This window comes from Haliotis cracherodii, unplaced genomic scaffold (assembly GCF_022045235.1).
Source record: "Haliotis cracherodii isolate W230 unplaced genomic scaffold, xgHalCrac1.p SCAF_30, whole genome shotgun sequence".
In the NCBI taxonomy this organism is placed as follows: domain Eukaryota; kingdom Metazoa; phylum Mollusca; class Gastropoda; order Lepetellida; family Haliotidae; genus Haliotis; species Haliotis cracherodii.
The window spans coordinates 1,250,078-1,275,793 of NW_027266287.1; the positions used below are offsets into that span (position 1 = coordinate 1,250,078).

Genomic DNA, 25,716 nt, shown 5'->3' on the forward strand with positions numbered 1-25,716 from the left:
AGGTCACAGCGACCCACAAAGATATAAAATACATCAGGTCACAGCTACCCACAAAGATGTTGACAGACAGTGATGATTTGAATGAAGCTACGGTTGAGGGGTACAATACCCTGGCGATCAGAACTCATTATCTAATCACTGAAAAATCACATCTAGCATGGACAGCACATGAAGGACGACCACAAAGTGTGAGGGGAACTCACAATCACTCATGCAATTGCGCTAAGCACGTGATTAAAAATGCTACATAGACAGTATCTCAATGAACAGACAAAATGGCGAATTATGGATACAATAGAGGTGAGGTAAAATTGGGTTTAAAGTCCCGTCCAAGATTAGTGCACTTATATAGCGACGTGCATGTACGTGTGTGTGTGTTTGTGTGGCTGCTTGTACTAGTCCAGACTGATGCCGATTTACAGTGCTAGCTCACTGAGATACCATGCCGCAGTTTAACATGAATACTCCACTCAGACACAGTATAGTGACTCCGAGCCGACCAGTCCTTGTTTTAGCCCCTTAATGCCGAGCGCCAGACAGGTTTATAACAAGTACCATCTTTTAACGTCTTTTGGTATGACGCGGCTGGGGATCGAACCCCGGACCTTCCGCTCTCCAGGCGGACGCTCTACCACTAGACCACGGAGGCGGTCAGTGGATACAATAGAAGGGGCATCAATAACCCAAGATGCTCAAATGTTTGGCAACTCACAAAGTGTAATTTGGTTATTGTGAAGGGACAGTGAATGGTCAGCTTATGATGATGAAATGTTGTGTCCTGTTCTTGGTCCATTTGTTAGAATTTTATCGGCAGAAATTTGGAACTGCAAGATGACGTTGCCAGTGCACATCATGCCCCGGTCATCAGTATTATCACCCACGAGAAGGCATACGGACATAGGCCTGACCCGCTCTGTCCTTGCATATGTCCCCAATACAGCATCTGTGGGATGTTCTCAGGCAGAGATTGTAAAGCTCGACCAGCATCCGCAAACATGGCCCAGCTCGGGGTAGTTCTTCAGGCTGAATGGCAGTCGGTACCCAGGGCAACATCAAATTGTTGTGCGTCTATCACCCAACATGGAAGACACACCAGATACTGATCCCAAAAGTCTTTTAGGAGAGAGCTACAATCCAAAAATCTTTTACGAGGGAGCTACCATCCAAAAATCTTTTACGAGAGAGCTACCATCCAAAAATCTTTGCATGAACCAACATGTGTTTGATTTAATCTGCACACAACTTTTTTACTCCCTGAACCCAAAGAAAAATAATTGCCACTGTTGTATTCTGAATAGCATCAGCTTCAGAACCGTTCCCAATTGTTGGTGTTGGCAAATCAACAGATATATTATTAGACTATCTTCTGGCATTGGCATAAACATTTACATGAGAATATGAACATTCAGTGCAAATTTGCACCTGCTCCAGACATGGTGCATATTTGCTCTGGGTGGAAATATACACACATGAGTAAACGAGTTCACATAACAAGTATAATCATGTGTGCATAGGTACACATATACAAATATACACACATATGTATAGAGGTGCATGTGGACGGGGTATTTCAGATGGTACTGTAAAGGCAGGGAACCAGAAAAGCTGCATATTTGTGAGTGAGTGAGTGAGTGAGTTGGGTTTAACACCACTTATAACAGTATTCTAGTCATATCGCGGCGTGTCAGCTTAATATGGGAGGAAAGCCCGAAGTGATGCAGGTCTCAGACGTTTACCACTTCGGTGAAACCCCATGAGCACGGGTATGGTGCTGACAAACCTAGAAACATAATCGGGGCGAACCTGGATTCGAACCCACAATCATAGGTTTCTGGCGTGCCCAAGGGATGCAACTCTGCACAGCGAATCGCGGCGGCATATTTGTGTAAAATACCCAAAATAAAACCACTGTTGCCCACTTAGTTTTGAGTTTCTTTATATTAAAAAAATAATCAAAAGCCAATTGTATAACTACAGTCTCCAATTACCCAGTGCATCCTTTTCAACGTGTACATGTATTTCTAACAGATGTTTACTTACTGATGGAGTGTACGCATCACACACTTGAACTGGAGCCTATTGCTTTGTTTGTTTGTTTGTTTGGTTGGTTGGTTGGTTCTTGTTTAAAGCCGCACTCAGCAATATTCCAGCTATATGACGGTGGTCTGTCAATTATCGAGTCTGGACCAGTCAATCCAGTGATTGACAATATGAGCAACGATCCAAGCAATTGGGATCGATGACATACATCAACCAAGTCAACGAGCCTGACTACCTGATCCCGTTAGTCGCCTTTTACAGCAAGCAAGGGTTGAAGTTGCTAGACCTATTCTACCCCGGATCTTCACAGGTCTGATCAACCAAGACACAAGCCTGACCAACTAATCCATTTCACACCTCTAATGACAACCCAAGGCTGCTGGGGCCTGTCCAGAATCCCCACAGGGAATCATAAGTCGAGCATCCTGTGGTGGCAGCTCATCCACAGATGTGATGGAAGATACAGTAACTATGACTACTTTGTCAGCTGGAGTAAACACAGCAACCAACAACTGTACTACCCAAGACCAGAGGCCATAAATGTGACATGGACTAAAGTATCATCTTCATCTTCACCCTGATCAGGAGACACCATGAGGGAGGGTAGCTACTCCCTTTAACATGTGCTGGCGGGGTGGCTCCATGCTTGATGCTCATGAGAACACAAACCTCTGACATCAAGCACTGTCTAGCTGATGAAGATAGATATCAAGGTCAACAAGGGCGACCTTTGAGCGGATGGAGGTTGAAATTTGTCTGCCTTTATGGCATTTTAAAGCTCCAGGTTATGACCCTGTCATTCAATTCCAGGGCTCATGACACTGGCGCTGGTGTTGACTGGTTTGGGCTAGCCTTGCTCCAAGGCTGTACTCAAATAAAAGTCCATGGATGTGTGTTAATTCTGTCGTCCTTATAGGCAAGTCTCGATATGTGGACAGTCGAAGGACTCCAGTCTCAAGGGACAACTCGTTCTTATTCATTATTTACAAAATATAGAAATTATGATTTAAACTAATTATTGCCTTAGAGACTTGTGCAAATCTAGGTTCAGGGGGGTCTTAGTCCCGCACCATGACTGTGGAATATATTTATTTAATGAAAAAATAAATAATCTAGAAATCTATACAAAAGCAAGTCTAGCCAGCTCAAGCTAGCTCTATTCCACAGCATAGGGAAATATTTTATAAGAAGGATATTGTGTAATAAAAGATTTCAGAGACTAAATGTTAGTCTAGGGGCCTCTGTACTGGCTGGTATGAAAAATACTGGGACCCTATGTTGGCAGAAACAAGATGTGGACTGACTTCTTGATGCAATGGGGGAGTGGTCACCTCATCCATTGTAGTGGTTTATGTTTGTTTTTAGCTGCAGTTGCTGCATCCTATCATTTGTTCCTTGTTTGTCCACTAGCAATGCAGGCAACCACTCAAAAAGTGGGTCAGTGTGAACTGCAGTATTGGCTATAAATAATTAAAAATACTGAGAGGAAATAGAAACTATACCTCCCAGTTGATGTATGATTTTCAATTGAAGTTATTTTATAAGTAGAATCATAATGTTAAACAAGTGCAAAAGTGAGCTTGGCTCACCAATACCCCCCACCCGCCTTGTGTGTCAGTAGTTACAATTACATAGCTAGGATAGCGTTAGGGTTTGAAAAATTCATTTTAAAAAATGGAAAATTAATAATAACAATATTTTTCTTTTGACTGCACCCCTCCCTATGACACAGATTATATTTACTAAGTTGGAGATGAATCCACTGAATAGTTTAAGAGAAATCGCGCGGACGGACGGACGGAACCTTGGTATAATTATATACCCCGAAATTTTGCGGGGGGTGTAAAAATTAACTGTACTGGTGCTTAGTCAGCTCTCAAAGAATATTTCTACATGATTTTTAAGTAATTTGATTTTTAACTCTTTTAAAAAATCACATAAAGATATCTTAGATCTTTTATCATTGGAAATAAATTTGATTTTTTCAGCACAAAGTTACATTACAAACATGGTTGGGTCGTATGGTTGCAGGTGTCCAAGTGTGTATAATAAATGAAATGTTCAATACGGATGCACGCGAGGGTAATAATCTCTGTATTGTAAGTAAACGAAGTTTTAACACGTTATTGCGATTCACCAGTCACTTTAAAAATCGCGTAGGAATATAGTCTTAAACTGAGTGAACCGCCTCTTATGATATAGTGCCAAATGATCTGCAGCCATGTTTCTTTACATAAGCATACACATCTGGAAACCACAATCTAATTTTTCATGGAACCTTACCCCATTGTTTTAGCACGTACACACATCGGTGTAAAGCCGACTAAAAGTAGATCCTGCTTGTGGCCTTATTTGCATATATCGGACTGTTTGTCGGTTTATCACATCGATAGAACTAACTGATAAGGTTAGTTCTGTGTTGTAATCGTAACAGATAATACACAGCTGACTCATAAGAACGACTGCATTCTGACAACCCGTATTCATTGAAGGCCTTACGGCACTTTTCTTGCATCAACACAATACCCAAGAACGTGTTATCCATAAGCAGTGTCTACTTTATCACCCGCCAGCTTCTAAGATATGCCTTTCAACATTTCTTCAACACAATCAAGGGAAAATATTCGTGACCGCAAATTCAACTACTGGTTCCCGCCAAAATACCCGAGAAGGTCAAGGTCCCTCGATCCCCGTCCTTCAAGGACGCTTGCCACATGCTGAAAGGTCAACCCTAAAACAAATAGCAAGGAAACGCATCGCCCTTGACGACAGAGGAGAAACAAGAATCAGTAACCAGATCCGTGTGGTTGTCAGTATTTCATATTACCAAAAGATGGTTGAAGGATCCTGAAGAGTGACTAGAGGCAGGATTCCTTCTACAAAGAGATCGCACTTTATACGAGCGTGTGGTTGTCAGTATTTCATATTACCAAAAGATGGTTGAAGGATCCTGAAGAGTGACTAGAGGCAGGATTCCTTCTACAAAGAGATCGCACTTTCTACGAGAGAGAGAGAGAGAGAGAGAGAGAGAGAGAGAGAGAGAGAGAGAGAGAGAGATATCCTGTTATGTACAAAACAATTACATGTAATATGCCCTTTTCTATTTGTTTAAAAAATATATTTCAAAAACTGTTTTTGTTCGAAATCGAGTCAATAAATTGTGTGAAATCAATGATTAAAAGTAAAACTCCATTTAATACCATCTAATACCATTTGCAACAGCTTGGCTTATTTGGTAACCTCGCCCAATAAATTGGAATATATTGTAATTCAAACAGGACTAATCCACCTCAGTCATGCGTTTACGGCTAATCGCATATTATTAGTAACAACCAAATGTAAATAGCACTTTCTTATCACATGGAAATGAACATAAATTGCAAAGTACCAGTCTAATTAGAACATTGTACATTCTAATTAGAATATTCTCCACGGTTTGCTAACAGATGTAATTACATCCAATGATATCAGTTTTGCTCCAATGTTCGTGCTTATAGAATTCACATTTCGGTTAACATATTGTGATAATGTGTATCAACACAGATTCGCTGTCCGACAATTCAGCATTAATTTACATACAATAATCCTGTTGATATTTAGGGTCGAATTGGTGCTTCGGGAGAATCAAGTAATAATTTTGATGAGTAGGCGTTATCGTTCCGTCGCTATATGGCTGAAATAATGCTGATGCGACTTAAATTGCAAATCACTCTCTCATGGTCGTTCCCTAACACTTGGACCTGCTCATGCTTTATAACACTTCTTTGCCTGACATTAGCGCGCCACAAAGCTTGACCAGGACGTGTTGGCTTAAAACAACATATAATCAGTCAGTCGCCACACGCAACAAATCGGATACTAGTATCCATTGTGAACGTGGCCCGTCGGGTGATCGCAAACTAGTTTTGTTCAAACAAAATATCATCATATACGTCCTGTGGGACAGAAAGCTGACCTTGAAGATGTCAGATATTACGAGCGGCACTAATCATTTTTTAAAGCATGGCAGAAGTTCAATAAGCTTACCTTTTCATCTAAGTATCAAAGACTTAATTAATATATATGCTTGGCGTAAAGGCGACTATGCTTGTAAGAGGCGACTAACGGGATCGGAAAGTCAGACTCGCTGACTTGGTTGATGCATGTCTTCGTATCCTAATTTCCTGGGTCGATGCTCATGATATCAATCACTGGATTGTCTGCCCAGAGTCGATTATTGACAGACCGCCGTCATATGGCTGGAATATTCCCGAGAGCGGCGTTATGCAACCAACAAACAAAATAACTGAAAAACAAATATTCGGAGTCGACAACTGCTAAACGTTCAAAGTTTCCCAATTCCAAACTTACGTATGCAAAGCGCTGCAAGCAGTCGGACGGCCAGGTCCGGTTGTTCGCAGTCCGGGAAAAGAGGTTCAATGACGTAGTACGCAAATGTGAGTGCCACGATGGCTTGGGTACACGGTCGTACGATGATGCACTCCACCCATAGACGTACGAACGCTACGAACGGCCCAAACGCCTCGTAAATATACGCGTAGTCCGCTCCTGAGCGAACGATGGATGTTCCAAGCTCGGCGTAACAATATGACCCTACCATTGAAAATAGTCCGCATATCGTCCATATGAGCAAAGACGCACCCACACTGCCCGAATACATAAGCACACCCTTTGGGCTAACAAATATTCCGGAGCCAATGATACATCCGATTATGACGGTACATCCATTCAATAAACTGATCTTGGGAAGAAGTTTGACTTGGCCGGAGTCGATTGTCACTTTCTGCTCGTCAGAAGGGCCGTCATTCTGTTGGGCAACCTTCCTATAAGACACGGAATCCGTCATTTTGTCAGGAGACCCTGTGTTCAATACGTCTTAGTGATGTCTTCTTCCAATGGTGATGAGATCAATGGATGTCTCAATGTTGAAGCTTCTTCACTCACACCACGTGCGTGAAACAATGAATCAGGAAAGCTTGTTCCGCCTCCTTTTGTCAAATCAGTGTCCACTGAAAAAGTCACCAGATGTGTCCGTATTATTTTTTTCAATGAAATGTTCCGTGTTGTGTGATGCAATGTGTCTACAAGTCAACGAGCTTCCGTCAGGCTTTTCGACCTCTTCAAATTGTCGTCTGCGTTATGGGTCTTGTGGCTGAAGAAACTGTCCACGTGCTTCAGCACTTCCTCGAACGAGCCAAACGTCAACAGGTGACCAGCTTGACACAAACAGGCGACAACTCAAAGCCAGTTATCACAAAAGTGTTTTCCTTGCGAACGACACGTTAGTGACACTTCCTCACGTCAAAGGCTGTGACGTCACAAGGCACCTTTACAAAGATCCCTAACGTTGAGATGATCACACGATGACACAAACGTCCTCAAATGGCAACCAAATTCAGTTTCGACAGGTTCTGTCCAAATGCAAGTTCAAATGAAATGTCGTCTGCTCGTGTCGAACCGTGTGCTGCTGACGCTCCCAACTTGGTCGAGATACTAACGCGAGAACTGTCCAGATGAGGCAAGATATTTGACACACAAAACAGTGATTACATGTCTTAGATAATGCCTTCAATGGAGTGACGGATAGGTCCACCTTGCTTTCACGGACGTTGGGGACAAAGGGGACAATTCTCCTGTATCCAAGCAGTTTGGAAATGACCACGAGCGTCTTATCGTCCCCTCAGCAGCTTTAGAAAAGTCCACACTTGACATCAAGTGGATATCATATGATATCGACTCGCCGATGTCAAGTAATACCATGGCGGATCATAAGGCGCGTCCCTCTCCACCCATCAACCTCCTTTCAAAAGCCTGCCAGCCATCATGATCATGGTAACGAAAATGTCTTCGGGATCTAGTCCTATTCATTTATAATCCTCCATTATGCAGTGTGTTATGTCTTTATTGTTTATGTACTCTAAACCCATTTGCCGCCATAGCCTTGTTATAACCCCGCTTCTTACGACCCAACCCTGAGAATACTCGTCCAATCAAATTCCTCTCCTGAGCGACGGAAATTATGTGCTAGATAAGAGATAGGACAGATGGAGGTGGTGACGTCACTTCCGAAGCGAAGCTAGGATGGCGATTGGATCCAGGGTGTTGATCCTGACTGAAAGGGAGAGTACTACCACGGATAAACGAGGATGGTATTTTTTCTGCTATTTCATCAGTCATCATTGCATACCATTTGTTCATAAACTCAATCAAAACTAAATCTTCGGTTTCGATGAGTATGTTTGTTTGCGCCAATAGAAACATTCCGGCCATGTCATGGCGGGGGACACCAGAAGCATAGACTTCACACGTGTTAGGAATCGAGGGAGAGTCTTCGGAAAGACGATAATCTCAAGGTTACTATTTTCCTTATTTTTGTTTAACGCCACTCAGCAAGATTCCAGTTATATGACGGTAACCTGTAAATACTCCAGTCTGGACAAGACAATCCAGTGATTGACAATGACAAGTGCATCGATCCACGCAATTGGGATACGATGACATGCATCGACCAAATCAGCGAGCCTGACCACCCGATCCCGTTAGTCGCCTCTTACGACAAGCATGGGTTCTGAAGACCCATTCTAACCTGGATATTACCGGAATCTAGGCCACTCAATCTGTTTTGCTCGGCGATGTCACGGATGTCCATGGACTGAGTGACATTGATTGACAGCCAATCAACCCCTCTCAAAATAACCCGGTAAATAATGTAGAACCACCCTTAGTCACTTGATAACAAAGAGAAGAGCATCCTGATTTATTCATTCGTACGATGAGTTAGGGAGTATTTTACGAGAAGCCCAATAAAATTGAGGAAGTGGCGTGCTTTGATAAAAGGGGAGAATGTCAAAACAAGTTGTTTAACATAATTTGAATTCCTATTAAGCAGCGACTAACTGAATTTATGAATAACGCGTGTACCCTTGGTCAATATGACTTGCTCCTCCAACCTCAGCAACAAAAGTAAAGAACGATACGCAACACTACTTGCAACGTCTGTACGTGTTAAATTGATAGTGTTCTGAAAAGATACTCCCCAGGGAGCTGAGAAAGAAAATCGAATGCGCACTGTTCCATTTACCGGGGTCACGGAGTTAGCGCCATGGGCATGTTTCAACTAATGGACTATGGCACATTACAAATGTTCTTTTATTGCAGTTGTTGTAATGATATTGATGACACCCTTGAAAGAAACAGTAAACTTTTATCTTATATCGTGATACAGTGACATTCGATTAACCTCTGCTAATGTAACACTAGTTATTCATGACGTGAAACAGCTTCCTACAGAACATTTCTACCTCTTTAATAAGAGGATTAGTTGGTTCACGAAATGAGATAGCAATTCTGTCGAGCGATCACAGGGTTCACCACAATCCCATCGGAATAAGCCGAGTGGATCCGAATGTGGATGATGCATAGCTTCAGAAGATAACCTCTCACTACTGTGTTTGTCGGAGATCTTGTGTTGTTACCGCATTTTTATGCATATTTTAGTGTTTCATGCAGTCATTAAATATCAGACAGTTATCATTAATTTCTGTAAATTCTTGCACCTACAATCTGACACTAGTGTTATTCAAGATCCGGGATAGGATAGGTCTTCAGCAACCCAAGCATGCCGGAAGAGGCGACTAACGGGATCGGGTGGTCAGGTTTGCTGACTTGGTTGATGCATGTCATCGTACCCCAATTGCTTAACTAGAAGTTCATAATGTCAATCACTGAATTCTCTGGTCGACAGGTTCAGACTCGATTATTTACAGACCGCCGTCACATAGCTGAAATATTCCTGAGCGCAGCGTTAAACAATAAACAAACAAATCATTCAGCTGATTCCCACTAGTTATTGTAGGAAACGGCAGAATTGGATCCTTCGTTAACACTCGCTTATTCCGTATGTCGTAATTCCTCTTGTTCCGAGATGTCAAGAAATAATCTTATGGCCGATGTCATATTTTCACTGTGCGTTTTTGTACCTTATTACGGTCGACATTGTTTCGCAGAATTGTCATCAGTGCAATGGCCACCCAACAATGCCAGGTCAGGGAAAACCAGGAACAGATTAATAAAACGAAGATAAATCACAGTGCTATAAAATATGAGGTGAAATGGGGTTTAAAGTCGCGTCCAGGATAATTGCACTTATGCAGTGACACATGCACGTGTGTGGCTGCTTGTGCTAGTCCGGACTGATGCCGATTTATAGTGCCAGCCCTCTGAGATACCATGCCGCAGTTTAACATCACTACCCCACTCAGACACAGTATACTGACCCCGAGCCGACCGGTCCTTGTTTAGCCCCTTAATGCCGAGCGCCAGACAGGGTAACAACAAGAACCATCTTTTAACGTCTTTCTGTATAGGGACCTTCCGCTCTCCGGGCGGACGCTCTACCACTAGACCACGGAGGCGGTCCCATATCACATGAAAATTTATAAGAAATTTATTAGCAATTTATTAACACTTCATACCCTATCCGAGGCAACTGCGTCCACATTTCGCTCACTGGGTCGTCTTGTGATATACATCACAGTTACCCCCCTTCGCGTCGTATTAGTTATTCGTGCCACATTGCTTTCAAAGCTATCCCACAGTGCTTTCACTGAAGCGTACGAAGCACGTAGGTCGGGTACACTCGGCCTCAACATTATCTCGCGGCTAAAGATCAAACAAAATTCCTTTGCATTGCAACAAAGCTAACACAATAAAAGACAATACAACGTCAGCGAAGCGTCACTAAAAGACACTATACCTAACTTGTCATTCGGAAACTGACCCGTGCCATTTTCATTCGTGACCAGCTCGTGTTATTCAGGGACAGGCCGAATAGCGTTTTCTTGCAGGTTACGGAAAGGGGCGAGTGGTGACGAATGGTGCCATTCTGGGAGAAGCTTGCTGGTAGGTTACGGAAGGATGCGAGTAGTGCCGAATGCTTTATTGCATTCCCGGTGAATGTTCGGCGGGTTCAGTAACCGAGATCAACAAGACCGACATTGTGAAAAAAACGAGGGAAGTCAAGGTTAATAGCACGAATGTTGGTCCCCAATCTCTCGATAACAGAACACTAGCTGTACGATAACAGAACACTACCTGTACGATAACAGTAAACTAATTGTACGACAACAGTAAACTAACTGTACGACAACAGGATCGAGACACGTGAAAAACGAGCATAATGCCGTGTGTAAAAATAAATGACTGGGTGTTTGTCTGTACAGAAGCGCAACTCGCTATGTAAACAAAGAACGAGTTATGACTGCCAAGGGGTCGTCCTGCTATCATATACCCAAGGCTCGACTACTTAGGAAATTTGATTCACGTATCTCAAACGACGGTTTTTGGTCGGATAGGGCAATATATTAGACGTATAACAAGAAAGAAGTGAGCAAAGCTCACATACCCCCGTTATCCCCGCTGGTCAACAACAAATAGTAAATAATTTGTTAATTAATGAAATATTACATATTTCTAACTGATTTTAACATCAATGTTTTAAAAACTAAGATTGAGTTCCAGTGACAATTGCTTCGTAAACGGGGTATAAAAATTAGCAGTTAATGACAACCGATATTTCACAGGAAAATGTCTAAGTTTGGTACATAGCGCAAATTACAAAGTCCAGACACACTGAAGATCCGTGTTCAGAATATGTTTTCAGCAGCCTATGCTTGTCGTGAGGTGACTATAACGGGATCGGGAGGTCAGGCTCTTTGACTTCGTTGATGCATGTCATCGTATGCAAAATGCGCAGATCGATGTCAGTCACTGGCTTGTCTGGTCCAGAGTCGATTATTTACTGACCGCTGTCATACAGCTGGAATATTGACGTACGGCGTCAAACAACAAACAAAGTATGTGTGAATTATACTCGAACGACAGTTGGTTAAGCGGATCCGAGATCCGGCGAAAATGAAAATACGATGCAATGTGTGTATCGGGTGTTGTGGCAGGAATATACATCACGAAAGTCATTCAGTTTAAACAGGATTGCTGTTCTATCGAAATCCCATCCAATACATGCATCATAGCAATGTTAATAAATTAGGCAATTTACATTCCTCCTTCACATGGGATTTTTCAATACTGTCTGGGTATATGACGGGATGTTCCTTTTTTTACTTATTCAGCACGTAACAAATATTATATAATAAACTTCATTCTAATGTACCACGTGATCTCTTGACAACGGCACCTGCGAGTTAACGTACCGTATTTAAATTCAAACAGTCGTTTCTTAACAGTCCCAAAAAGATCGAATATTAGGAAGGGGAGAATTAACCCATAGTCGTGAGATAAAATAAGACTTAATATATTACCAAAACAATTGAGGACCACCCGATTCTTTCATATTGCTATACACGTAGTTTATCATGGCATGACAGATTAACTATAGCAATAAAATAACCGAATGGTCATCGACATGCTTTAGTAGTAGAGTTGAGTTCTATGAAAGCAGCAGTGCTCCGAGCTTTAGTTTCCTAACACTGAAACGGGTGGTCTGTGGGGCAGTTGCAATTCCGTGATCATAAATATACTGAAGCGGCACTTGACGTATACTGAAGGGGGGAAATAAAGGAACGGTTATAACTGGATCATGTGCTTGACATGACGTGCTGCACATATGGGGAGGTAATCGGGAGATTGAATGGCACTGTAGAAAACACCCCAGATTCTCAACTATATTATTGATGTGGAACACTTTGTGACATCATCAAAGGAATTCATAAATATTAAACGTTCACATATATTCTTTCCTTGAGTGTATCTAAAAACATTAGTCACGTCCGTTTTTAATATAGACAGTAACGAAACAATAGCATGGCCTTGTTGTACCCAACTGATAAAATATTTTTTTTTTTTTTTTAAAACGGTTAATTAGGAGATAAACATACTGTGTTTTCAATGTAGAGCTAAGTTACCTGTAGATTTATCCCCGCTAAATTGAATTTGGAACCGAACGCGCAGCGTGAGGTTTCAAATGTTAAATTTAGCGCGGTTAAATCTACAGGTAACCTAGCTCTACATTGAAAACACAGTATGTTTATCTCCATTCTACCATTACTAAATAAAACGCAAACTCTTTGGTGATAGCAAATATACTGAGTGAAGCGGCATGGGTTGAGTTCAGTGTTTTGAGTGGGTTATCGATCTGAATTACGGAATCACCGAACAAAATATGGTGCTGTATATACTCAAGCAGTTTGTTTACACCGTTATACTTCACTCGAACATATGACAGGCATTGAAAGCATATAAGCAAGGCAACTTGGTAAGCTAACATGAGGTGGGCATCCCTAAAGGAAAAAAAGCAAGCTTTGCCAGGCTTTCGCTCTACATCGCGCATCACCATTATGACGTCATATCGCTCATTGTGACGCAAAAAATGACGTCACAGTCGTATATAGAAAAGCGCCAAAATTCCAAGCTCTCTGTTGTCTCCAAAACGTAAATACATTCCCTTTGTTGATTTCTGTCGTGTTTTTTTCTGCACGAAATGTATTGTCACACATCCTTTGAATAGGATGCATCTGTAACCGCATCTGTGCATTTCGTAATTGTAGATATAATTACTTAAATATGCCTACCGACAATGACCGAAAATAGTACTATTCTGTGAATATTAGCTTCCGCGGTGATGCGGCCGTCAAAACAGCTGTTTCAATCAGAGGGGGTTTATTGTGATTTAATTGCCTCTGATAGACCAATCAGAATCGAGTAAATTCAAAATTCATGGTAGAAGAAAAAATAACACCCTTTCGATCCTTCGGTAGATATCGTCGCGGGTTCAGTAGTCTTGAAATGTCGCAAATGCTTGTTCATTAAATTTTGTCTTATTGACGGTCTTCACACCTTTTCCACACAACACAACCGCCGACATATGCATCAACTTGAGTGTGCGTCTATTCAATTACCAAGGGCGGTCACTTCTCTCTGTCCATTTGGGGATTTATTTCAGATCAATATGCCGAACGTTGGAAGCCAAGGCGTCGGATGCTACCCGCGATCGTGACACGCAGCAAGGTAGAGAGCAACATCTGTAGAACGTGACTGTGTGACATTTGACCTCCGACCTTTCACAAACACAACCTTGAGTCTCGCGAAATCTCGCTGCCTTTGAAGTCGGTGCTACGATGTGTTTGGTTTTTGCATAACTGGCAACCTGAAATGTGGGCATTGATCAATACCTGGGAGCCTTTTCTAAACAGCCGAAGCTTAGAAGTTGCCGATTTCTCTGTTTGCCCATACTGCTAGTTTCTATATGTCGTGGGCCAAGACACACAGCGACTGAGACCTGGTCAACATAACGCACAGAAGTGAATGAGGATCCAGGAAGCGACACATGAGACCGTCAAGGCTGACAAGGCGCTGGACTCAATGTCTCAAAAACCTTCCTACGTGGACAGCCGAACTGCTAGAAGATACTGAAACAGCAGTGGCGGACCCAGTTTGGGGTGAAACATGCTCAGAAGTAGAACTACAGTAAAGTAGGGTTATAACGAACTCAAAGGGACAATTAATTTTAGTTCGTTATAAACATAACTACAGCAAATAGTCGGGACCAAAAAGTAAGTTCGTTATATCCGTCAGTTCGTTATATCCGTCAGTTCGTTTTAAGCGTGTTCGTTATAACCGTAGTTTACGGTAGTTTTAAAAAGATCTACTCATCGGTTTACCTAACCCAAAAGACAGGACCTCAGAGAGTACAATTATAACACTAATGATGAGGGTAAAATGATTGTGTGTAAAACCTTGTCGATATTTGAAGTCGGATGACGTCACAAATTGATCACATTACGTCATCTGAACAATAGTCTGCCTTATAGCTAAAATGGATAGAATTATCATCAAACCGCCCGCATGTTATCAGAAATGAGCGGGCCACTGTAACTTGATAATGCCCTCATATTGCTTGACGACGGGCTATTATCACGCCCGTTGTTAGGTGACGTCATAGGGATAGGTGACGTCACGTCCATAGTGACGTCATCTGGTTTGTTCTTTGATGTTTCCATATTTGTGACATTCCACATTCCGGTGCAGTGGCGACTTGGCATACCTATGCTGGGCTTGGAATTCGGGGTAGGAGAGAGACGGTGCCATTCGTGTTGATTGCAGTAAATTCTTCAAAACCGATATTGTTGTTTCTCTTTATTTGATAACAAATTCCATCCATTTTAGCTATAATAACGATAAGGCTATTTTTCAAGGAATTATCGAGCCTCTGCATATGAAAAGGCCCTTGTAAATAGGCTTATTACCTTACCCTTATATTAAGTAAGTTTCTCTGTACGGTTGACATTTCATTTGTTTTTCTTCATTTTGACTATTAAAATGTCAAGGGAGTAATAATAACTGGAATAGTCTACATGAAACTCATAATATCTGATTATCTGTCCCCCGTAAAAGAACGCGGTAAGTCTCCCGCCAAGGGTAGCGATTAACACCATTCAGTCACTCGGGATAATCCATCATTCCTCGCAGCGCGTGGGTTGGTCTCTAATTGAATACCCAAAGAAAACTATCAATACCCAAGGTGAATTATAGCATGTGAGTAAATACTCAATAGCTGAAAACATCTGGAACGCTGCCGCCCCAGAAACAACTTCAGTGTTGACGTTGATATCGTTGACCTCGTGGTGATATGCTCTTTGGTACACTAAAACCGACCTGCCAAAATACATGGTGTGTTATTACGTGTCAATCGATGCATGCGTTTGTTGGTGCTAAATTTCAAAATATTTATGACGTAAATGAGTGATGAAATAGCCGTAATATTTTTCATAATCAATTTCTGGTCCTGCTTATACATGTTCACAAGTCCAACGTGTTCGTAACCAGTCCCGAACAAGACTACGCAATCACCATTCAGATCAAGGTTATTCTTCGAATTAACCGAATTCTTTCCTTTAATCCGGCTTACGGTTGTAGGTAGGTCGGGCTTTGATAAATCTTGAATTAAACTAATTCAATAGACAATGGTAAGTGTTTCAGTTCCATTGTTACTTAACCTCTGGGAGTTATCACACTTATATAAGTCCTTCATTTGCTCGCGGCTGTGATATGACAATTGAAGGAGTGCACAAACATCTCCCCGACGTGTTGTGGGGCATGATGCAACACCGCGGGGGGGGGGGGGGGGGGGGGGGGGAGGAGCACGGGAACACATGTAGGATGTGGTCAACAGGTGGAAGAGATAGGGCAACAGCCTGCAGATCGATTAAATCGATATTACAGACGAGGGCAAATTGAAAACTGCGGAGATCTTGCTTTGTCGTCATCAGCAGGTGTTACCACATTTCCATCCACCGCACAGCGTGGGACGTAACCAATTTTAATGTTTGGTCCCCCATAAAACAATCTGCTCGCTCAGTTCGTAAGACCCGCATCGATCTGGGATACAGCAAAGTATATTAATCAATTGTAAATGTTGATCAGGTAAACAAAATGGAACCGATGTTTTTTCATGCATTCGGAACACACCAGTAGGTGAGGTGATGAAGGACTGCCTGGTGATGGATTGCACTGATGCACTAACAGACATCTCTCATCAACTGCGCATGCCCACGTTAACGTCAATACCCTATCGGGGTCTCACACTGACGAGGAGTAAGCGAGTGCATTCGTGAGGGAAATTGGTCGGTTCTCCGCGTGAGGCCGGTTTCAACAATTATTGGCTATTCTAACTGTCCAAAAAGTCTCCCATTGCTTTTATAGCTGTGGTAAAGTTGTGCAACCACTCCTCTCTGTCACTGAAACGTCAAATCGATCCACAAGAAAATCCGTACAAGACAGCACGTCGCGTTACTTCAGCGTCAACATCGCGTCACGACAAGGACTACTTTTCGTGTCGGATGGCGACATGTCAACAGCTCCTGTATAAACAGGCGCGGCTTGGTCACCGTGCTCGATTTCCTAGACGCATGTCAAGCTGACCTGACACTGAAAAACATCGAAAATCTAAGACAGTTGTACTTGTAACTTTATCGTCTTAAAACGTGTAACATTAACGAAATATCCCCAAGAATCATCACATGTTGCTCTAGTTTCTCAGAAAATGGGAATTCTGAATGGAAAACAAGAGATTACGGATATCCGCTGGGAGAGAGTGCTGGGGTTGAGCTGATGCAATCATGTGACATGCATGGGCATCCTGTCGTATTGAGTATATATGAGGCTAGTATCTTGTATTGGGTCAATATATAGCTCAATACGATGTATCAAGTCATACGTCAATGTATTTACACTTGCTAACGGATACACCACACCATGTTTCGTGCATACATATATGACAACATTAACATTTGGTTAAAGAACATAATGTTCACGTTTGGCATTATTATAGTGAATGAGTTTGATTTTACACCGCTTTTAGCAATATTCCAGCAATATCACAGCGGAGGACACCAGAAATATGCTTCACACATCGAACCCGGGTCTTCAGCGTGACGAGCGAACTTGAACCACTAGGCTAACCTACCGCCCCTTTGACATTATTTAAATAATCAAGACCGTTTTAACAAAAGAAACATCACAAGAGATACACGTGGGGTTCCATTGTTAACATTTGAGTGAACTCTTGAGATATTGAAATATCAGAAATATGCCCAAAATGATGAGTTTGTTGGCAGTGTTGAAAAGAAAATGAATAAAATTTATATACTACTAACAGTAAGAGGGCAAAGCAATCACCCTGCCCTAACCCCAGCGGCTATAATATAACAGGGAATGGTTATTCATCGTGTGGTATGTCGCCATTATACCATAACACGACGTGGCCTGGGGGTAGTAGGAAATAACAATCCGTAGTTTTGTAACTACGAAAAGCTTATAACTGAATAACGGAGGCTAATTATTTTCCTCTATCCCCGGGCCAGGTCGTCTGGCAATAATGAATGGTGCAATTCCCCAATCGTCCCATATTCAACTGAGTGACTCAAAAGAATACCTAGCCAGTTTAGCTGGTCTCATATAAATACGCACAAATTTCAGCGAGGCTTGTTTATGCTAACCAGAGATAAGAAATGACATCACGGAAACAGTTTTCAGCTTAATTGTGGCACACAGGCGTGTTTCTGTCGGAATAATGAAATATAGTTAAGTGAATAGTTTGCTCAGATATATGCCCCAAAAGGCGAGTCTGTTCGCAGTGGTGAAAAAATGAATTGTTTTTTGTGTGTGGAAAATAACAACAAACGTCAAAATGTTTATGTTATCAGTTGAACACAATAGATCGTCTGATGGTACAGTAAACAACCAGAAAACGGACAGTGAGATAGCCGCGAATAGCTGGAATATTGCTGATGCGGCTTAAAGCAACATTTACTCACTCACTCACCGCGCGAAAGACCACTCGCTCGATTTCCTATACAGATAATTGGGAAAGACTTCCGGCCGTATCCCCCCTCCCTCCAAAAGTTATATATGTATGCATTGCCGATCAATCCTTTTAATTTTACACATTTATAGGGCGGAAGTCTTCTCGATAATTGCAGGCATAATTAGGCTAATATAATACAAATAGTGTTCTCCACAAGAAATAAATCGGTGACATAAAGATCGTCTTAAGCTGGTAATTAAATTATTTCCTTTCATTCACACGACTGTATATAATTTCTATAAAGCATCCAGTAAGTACGTACATGTATATACAACTGGTACATGTATATACAACTGGAACATGACACGATAAAAAAAAACTTGCACTATATAACATTAACAACCGTTATATCTATTTACTTACATCATGACAACTAAGCTTGGTTGCTAAGGTAACCAATAGTTTTACCATGCTGACAAGACAGTGTTACACAAATAGCTAGCAACACACATACAATCTTATTGATTCCAGCAGGAGAGACAAGCCAGCTTGCTCTATATAATAATCATCTGTAACACGAGGAGTTAATAACAACATATATTCGCATCTCATTGCGACATCTGAAAAACTACATCGAGTCCTTTATCACGTTTATTCATAGCAGTATTTGAAGCTAAGCAATGACAGGTGTATCGAATTTCAAAACCTCGTTCCGATCCACCGAGCTTGGGGGTCAGTATAAGCCCATAGGTATCGTGTTTACAAAACGTGACAACACCGCAAAACCAAAAAACAACATTGATCATTTCATCGGCCTTCGTGCGCATGTTTTCTGTCAACACATTTTCAGGCAGCGCAGTTTCGCGCGCACCTCAACACTACCACGTGGCTTGATTTCATCATCACAATCTGGTGGCTGTGGGTCATCGAGTGTGTGACGGATGATGCAATTAAATGTCAACATATATACTTTCGTCCTAACTACTAAAGCTACCATGGTCTTTCGTAATCAGTGTTAATATGTTCACAGATGTCACGCTATAACAACGAGAAAAAACATAACACCGGATGTCTTTTGTCATTGTTACTGGGGTAAACACGTGTGGCTTTCCTCGCGCTTCCTTGCCACGAGGAACATGAAATGAACAGTCGGCCTAAATATAACTTGAAAGGCAAATACACATAAGTTTGTGTACCGTGATTACCAAAAAAAAATGGATCAAATTATAAAATATAAGTCGCATGATTATTAAAACCTGATGAATCTGGATCCTGGTGTGTGGGAAAAACGGGATGATTTGAACAGCTGAGGGAAAAGAACTGTGGTTGTAAATATGGTTATAGTTAATACACTAGATAAAAGCGAAATGGTTAAAAATAAGAAAATATTTACTTACATATACACACGACAGCCAGAAGTCTTACTGCAGTGCCTGGCTGGTCGCAGTCGGGAAATAGAGGCTCTATGACATAGTAAGCGAATGTAAGAGCCACTATTGCTTGAGAGCAGGGTCGAACGATCATACATTCTACCCACAATCTTAGAAACGCCAGAAACGGTCCAAACGCTTCAAATATATAGGCATAATCCGCCCCAGACCGTACGATTGAGGTTCCAAGTTCAGCATAACAATAAGCTCCTACCATCGAAAACAAGCCACAGAGGATCCAAACTATGAGAGACAGACCCACGCTTCCCGCGCCTTCTACGACACCCTTGGGACTCACGAATATCCCCGATCCGATGATGCTACCAACGATGACAGTCACGCCGTTTAAAAGTGTGATTTTCTGTTGCAGTTTGACTCCACCCTCGCTCTGCTGTGTTTCGGGTGATCCTGGTTTTCCATCACCATTTTCCGGTTTGAGAGGCATCGAGGAATCGTTGAGCGCTTCTGCCATGTTTTCTCGTAGATGTTAATTCCCCGCTAGTAGTAAAATGCCCGATTGATTAATAAAGGACTTGATATCAGAGCTTATCCACACAGCGTATCGTACAGTGTACACACACACTGATTCGACTGATAAGCAAGCCCGGTACGAGAGCGCTATCACAACGTGTTGTCTCAGTTGTAAACTATCAATGGGAACGTGGGTTGCGCACACGTCACGCCTTTATGTGTATCACGTGATCTTTTGTTTGTTGCGCTGGTATGCACTTTCGTGCAGCGCACCGCCTTCGTGCCTCACTGGATAACTCAATCATCGCGGGACCAAACTCCAACTGACGGTCATCTATTATTGTGCAGTTGGGTTAAAATATGTCCTTTCAAATGACAATATGCGAAAAATTTAACACGGTTAACACAAATTGTACACCTTTACAAATTACACACCCCATGAAATACCAAATATTATAAAAACAAACTGAATATTTAATGTTGACACTAATTAGAGTTTGAGTCAACTCGGGAGCTTTTTTTACACAAATCAATTCGTAGTGTTGAACATTACAATTATTTATTTATTTATTTATTTATTTATTTATTTATTTATTCACATTTTGATATGACAGGTGTCCTTTTGTATCAGCGAAAGTTGTATTCTTTTGTTGTTGGTTTTGGGGGTTTTTTTTGTAGTTAACTGATTCTCGTAAAGAGGACTGAAATAGTGAAATTATAGTTAGATATTGTGGGAGGTTTTTGTACTCTGCATCGTGTCATGTTCCAGTTGTTTAAATTGTTGTTGTTTAAAAATGTACGTATAGTTAACACTGTGTACAAATTATTTACTTATCTAAAGGAGAATATAGATATTAACAATCAGCTTGCGGCGATTTTAATGTCGCCGATTCATTTCTTGTGGGAACACCACTTGTATTATAAGAGCCTAATTGTACGTATACCCACCGCGGGATCGCGCTGTCCTTTCCGCCAGTGCCATGTTGAGGGATGTAGGGTAGCCGAGTAGTTAATGCGTTCGCTCTTCACACCTAAGGTACGGGTTTGATTCCCAACATGGGTACAATGTTGAAGCCCGTTTCTGGTGTCCCCGCTGTGATAATGCTGGGATATTGCTAAAAGCGGCGTAGAAACATACTCACTCACTCTGTGAACTGGGAACTCAGTTATTGTATAGTGGTCCACGTAGCCTCCTGGGTTCGAACTGGACCCTAGCATCCAAAGCTGGTCGCAAGAGGCGAATAAATGGATAGGATGGTCAAAATGGGGGACACGCCCGGGTGATGGCTCGCTGCTCACAATATCGATCACTGGATTGTCTGGTCCAGACTCGAATAGGCCATTAAACAACAAACAAACCTAAAATATTATATCGTGAAACAGTGGCCTCATAATAACGTTGGGTATTCCAGCGTAAAAGCTCATAGAGGCTCATACCAGAGATAAGAAATATTGTCACATATGCAAAGCTGTAATGCTGACTGTGCAGGACAGGCATGTCAATCAACTCACCTGTGGAAACCATACCATGTGTTACAGATATATGGAAAATTCTTTGAAATGTGCACTCGACAGAATCACTGAAATAAATCAAAATATTATTAGATAACAATCAACATGCATCGCACCTGTTGTCCATTACAAAATGGAAAACGTGTTCAAAATGTTTTAATTTGATGTGTATGATCATTATTTTCCATCTGATAAGCAAGGGGCATTTACAATTGGTTGTGTTATTAATAATATGCGATTAGCCGTGAACGCATGACTAAGGTGGATTAGTCCTGTTTGAATTACAATATATTCCAATTTATTGGGCTAGGTTACCAAATTAGCCAAGCTGTTGCAAATGGTATTAGATGGTATTAAATGGATGTTTATCATGAGCACTTGATGGAGTTTTACTTTTAATCATTGATTTCACACAATTTATTGACTCGATTTCGAACAAAAACAGTTGCTGAATTATTTTTTTTAAACAAATAGAAAAGGGCATATGACATGTAATTGTTTTGTACATAACAGGATCTCTCTCTCTCTCTCTCTCTCTCTCTCTCTCTCTCTCTCTCTCTCTCTCTCTCTCTCTCTCTCCCCCCTCTGTATAACTCTTCCCCCTCTGTCTCTCTATAACTCTTCCCCCCTCCATCTCTCTATAACTCTCCCCCTCTCCCTCTCTTTAACTCTTCCCCTCTCTCTCTCTATAACTCTCCCCCCCCCTCTCCCTCTCTTTAACTCTTCCTCTCTCTCTCTCTCTCTCTCTCTATAACTCTTCCCCCTCCCCCTCTCTCTCTATAACTCTTCCCCCTCTCACTCTAACTCTCCCCCCTCTCCCTCTCTTTAACTCTTCCCCTCTCTCTCTCTACAACTCTTCCCCCTCTCTCTCTCTATAACTCTTCCCCCTCTCACTCTATAACTCTCCCCACCCCCATCTCTATAACTCTTTCCCCCCCTCTCTATTACTCTTTCCCCCTCTCTCTCTCTCTCTCTCTCTCTAGAACTCTTTCCCCTCTCTCTCTCTATAACTCTTCGCGATTGCGTGAGGTCAGTCTTCGTGAAGGACTGACAAGTGAATTGTGTCCACACCTGGTCGGCGTCTAGACACCTTCAGGTGTCAAACTGTTTGTCCCCACTTGTCGTCTTGTTGTCTCAGGCTCCCTGTATTGTCCAAACTACTCAGCCCCTTGTCTATCGGAACACACCGAGTGTCATTCCTAACCGAAGCTTACGATGTAGGAGGAACGACGGGCAGCGAAAATATCTTGTTGTGTGATACTATTCAACTACGACGGAATAAGTATGAAATACGATGAGTGTAAAATTTGGGACATATTTTAAGTGGATGGCGAGAGTGATATTCAACTAAGGCCCGCATTTTTACCGAGAATTAATACCCATTTTTGATGGTGGCTAAAACTGAAACAAACGAGAAAGGGTTAATCGCGTATTCGTGTGGGGAATCGAACCCTGGTCTTCGTGGTGAACGCTTTAACCACAAGGCTAAACTCCATATACATTTTTATCACACACTTTTAAACCTATATTTTAATTATTAGTTTTACAAGTTATTGTTTCATGACTGTATTTTACATAATACGTTAATATCGTTAGTTCCTTATTGAAGTAAGTCTAGATTTTACTCAGGTACATCTCCCATCTCACCGGGGTTTCTTTTCAATTAAAATGGAGTTATTTGTGTCTATGAAAATTATATATTTTCTTTAGTCTGGTATAGGATGGGCTTCCGTCGTTACAACATTGCTTGTATATTCTGAGAATAGTTACTTGTCAGAATGATTATTTAGGGGGAAACACCCTCAAGTTCGGTAGCTGTCGACACGTTCCAGTAACATTAAGACGCGGATAATAGGGAAGCATAGGGATTCGACATACGAACGTTTTAACCACTATACTCAGGTGCCACACAAGAGTTACTCCCCTTGGATGCCAGGATCCGCCTCAATTATGATCATTCGTGGAACAGTACTGTACTATCAAGGATTATCCTAAACGGGATTAAACAAGGACTGGTTGGCTGGGAGTCAGTATACTGTGTCTGGGTAGGGTGTTACTGTTTAAGAAGAAATTGCCTGCCTCAAAAATGACATGCACGGCCAGCTGAACATCCTGACCGCTAGACTAACGCTTAGTCTCTGACTATACATTATATAATTTTGATAATAACAAATAGCCCCAGTGATATGAGAGATTCAGAACCTGAACCGGAGGAAAATCTAGACCTGCTACATTTAGAGCGGTTATGACAGAAAGGGCGGGAAGAAGGGAAAATAATATGGTTCAGAAACTGTGAGATAGACTACCTGACCTCAACACCACGGAACTTGACGTCATGTGTGTCATTACGTCATGTGTGCCTGTGCACTAACATTAGATGTGTCGGCGTCCTGACGTCATATATGTGCATGTATGACGTCTTATGTGACGTCATGTTTGCCCGTGTCCTGACGTCATGTGTGCCTATGTCCTGACGTAATGTGCCTGTGTCCTGACGTCATGTGTGACTGTGTCCTGACGTCATGTGCCTGTGTCATGACCCTGTGTACTGTGTACTAATGTCATGTATGCTTGTGTACCAATGTCATGTGTGACGTCATGTGTGCCTATGTCCTGACGTCACGTGCCTGTGTCCTAACGTCATATGTGCCTGTGTCATGACGTCAAGTGCCTGTATCCTCACGTCATGTGTGAGGTCATGTGTCCCTGTGTCCTGCGTAGCGTAAGCCAACCTAATCAACTCTTTCAGTCCTGCCAGATGAGAGGTGAGGTGAAATGGGATTTAACGTCGCGTCCAAGATTATTGCACATATATAGCAACGTGCATGCACGTGTGTGTGTGGCTGCTTGTACTAGTCCGGACTGATGCCGATTTATAGTGCTAGCTCACTGAGATACCATGCCACAGTTAATATGAATACCCCACTCAGACACAGTATACTGACCAGTCCTTGTTTTAGCCCCTTAATGCCGAGCGCCAGACAGGGTAACAAGTACCATCTTTTAACGTCTTTTGGTATGACGCGGTCGGGGATCGAGGTGTGTGTGTGTGTGTGTGTGTGTGTGTGTGTGTGTGTGTGTGTGTGTGTGTGTGTGTGTGTGTGTGTGTGTGTGTGTGTGTGTGTGTGTGTGGTTGCTTGTACTAGTCCGGACTGATGCCGATTTATAGTGCTAGACCACTGAGATACCATGCCACAATTTAACATGAATATGAATACCCCACTCAGACGCAGTATGCTGACCAGTCTTTGTTTTAGCTATAGCAGCTCAATGCCGAACGCCAGGCAGGGTAACAACATGTACCATCGTTTAACGTCCTTTGGTATGACGCGGGGTTGGTGTGGGGTGTGGGGGTGTGTGTAAGGGTGGGGGGAGTTAAGAGGGTGAAGTAACTAATTCTATCTTTGATCTATTTATTTCCCTTATCCGGGAAATTAATGATAAATAATATAATACTAGAAATAATTGTGTTTTAAAGAATCACAGAACTAACTATATACAAACATACGGAGCATGGGTGCATGCATCTTCCCGAGGCAAGTGAGTTAACTGACTATAAAAGTCCAGTTTCCACTCTTGCCGAACTAGGCTGGTATTATGGAGTTACATTTTGGCTGGACTAACGAGTCTATGCATAGTCCAATCAAAATCGCGCACCGAAATCGAAATCCGGTTTGTAAAGTCTCATGCAGATTTCGGTCGACTGCAGCATTTGCAAAACATGTGCACCACTAACTCGTAGTCAACAGATATTTTCTAAATCTTTTCATGTTTTTAATCAAGGTGCTCACGCGATTTGATGCACTTCGCGATGTAAGACTCGTTTGATCACAATATAGATCTTGATTATCGATCAGATCGTCTTGACTGGGCGCCACCGTTTTGTTTGAAGCAAATGCAAGTGATTCGAGAGGTTGAATCTGATTGGTCAATAAGAGAGGC

The 25,716-nt window shown here is 42.0% G+C and overlaps 1 protein-coding gene across 1 annotated transcript in view; it reads right to left on the reverse strand.

The window, feature by feature from the left end:
* Positions 1–20,441, reverse strand: part of LOC139477050 (large neutral amino acids transporter small subunit 2-like) — a 45,479-nt gene extending 25,038 nt beyond the window's left edge. The window contains exon 1 of the mRNA XM_071259613.1: positions 19,759–20,441. Within this exon, the coding sequence (XP_071115714.1) occupies positions 19,759–20,263 (505 nt within the window). The 5' untranslated portion in view covers positions 20,264–20,441. The remainder of the gene's footprint in view (positions 1–19,758) is intronic.
* Between the last annotated feature and the right edge of the window lie 5,275 nt (positions 20,442–25,716).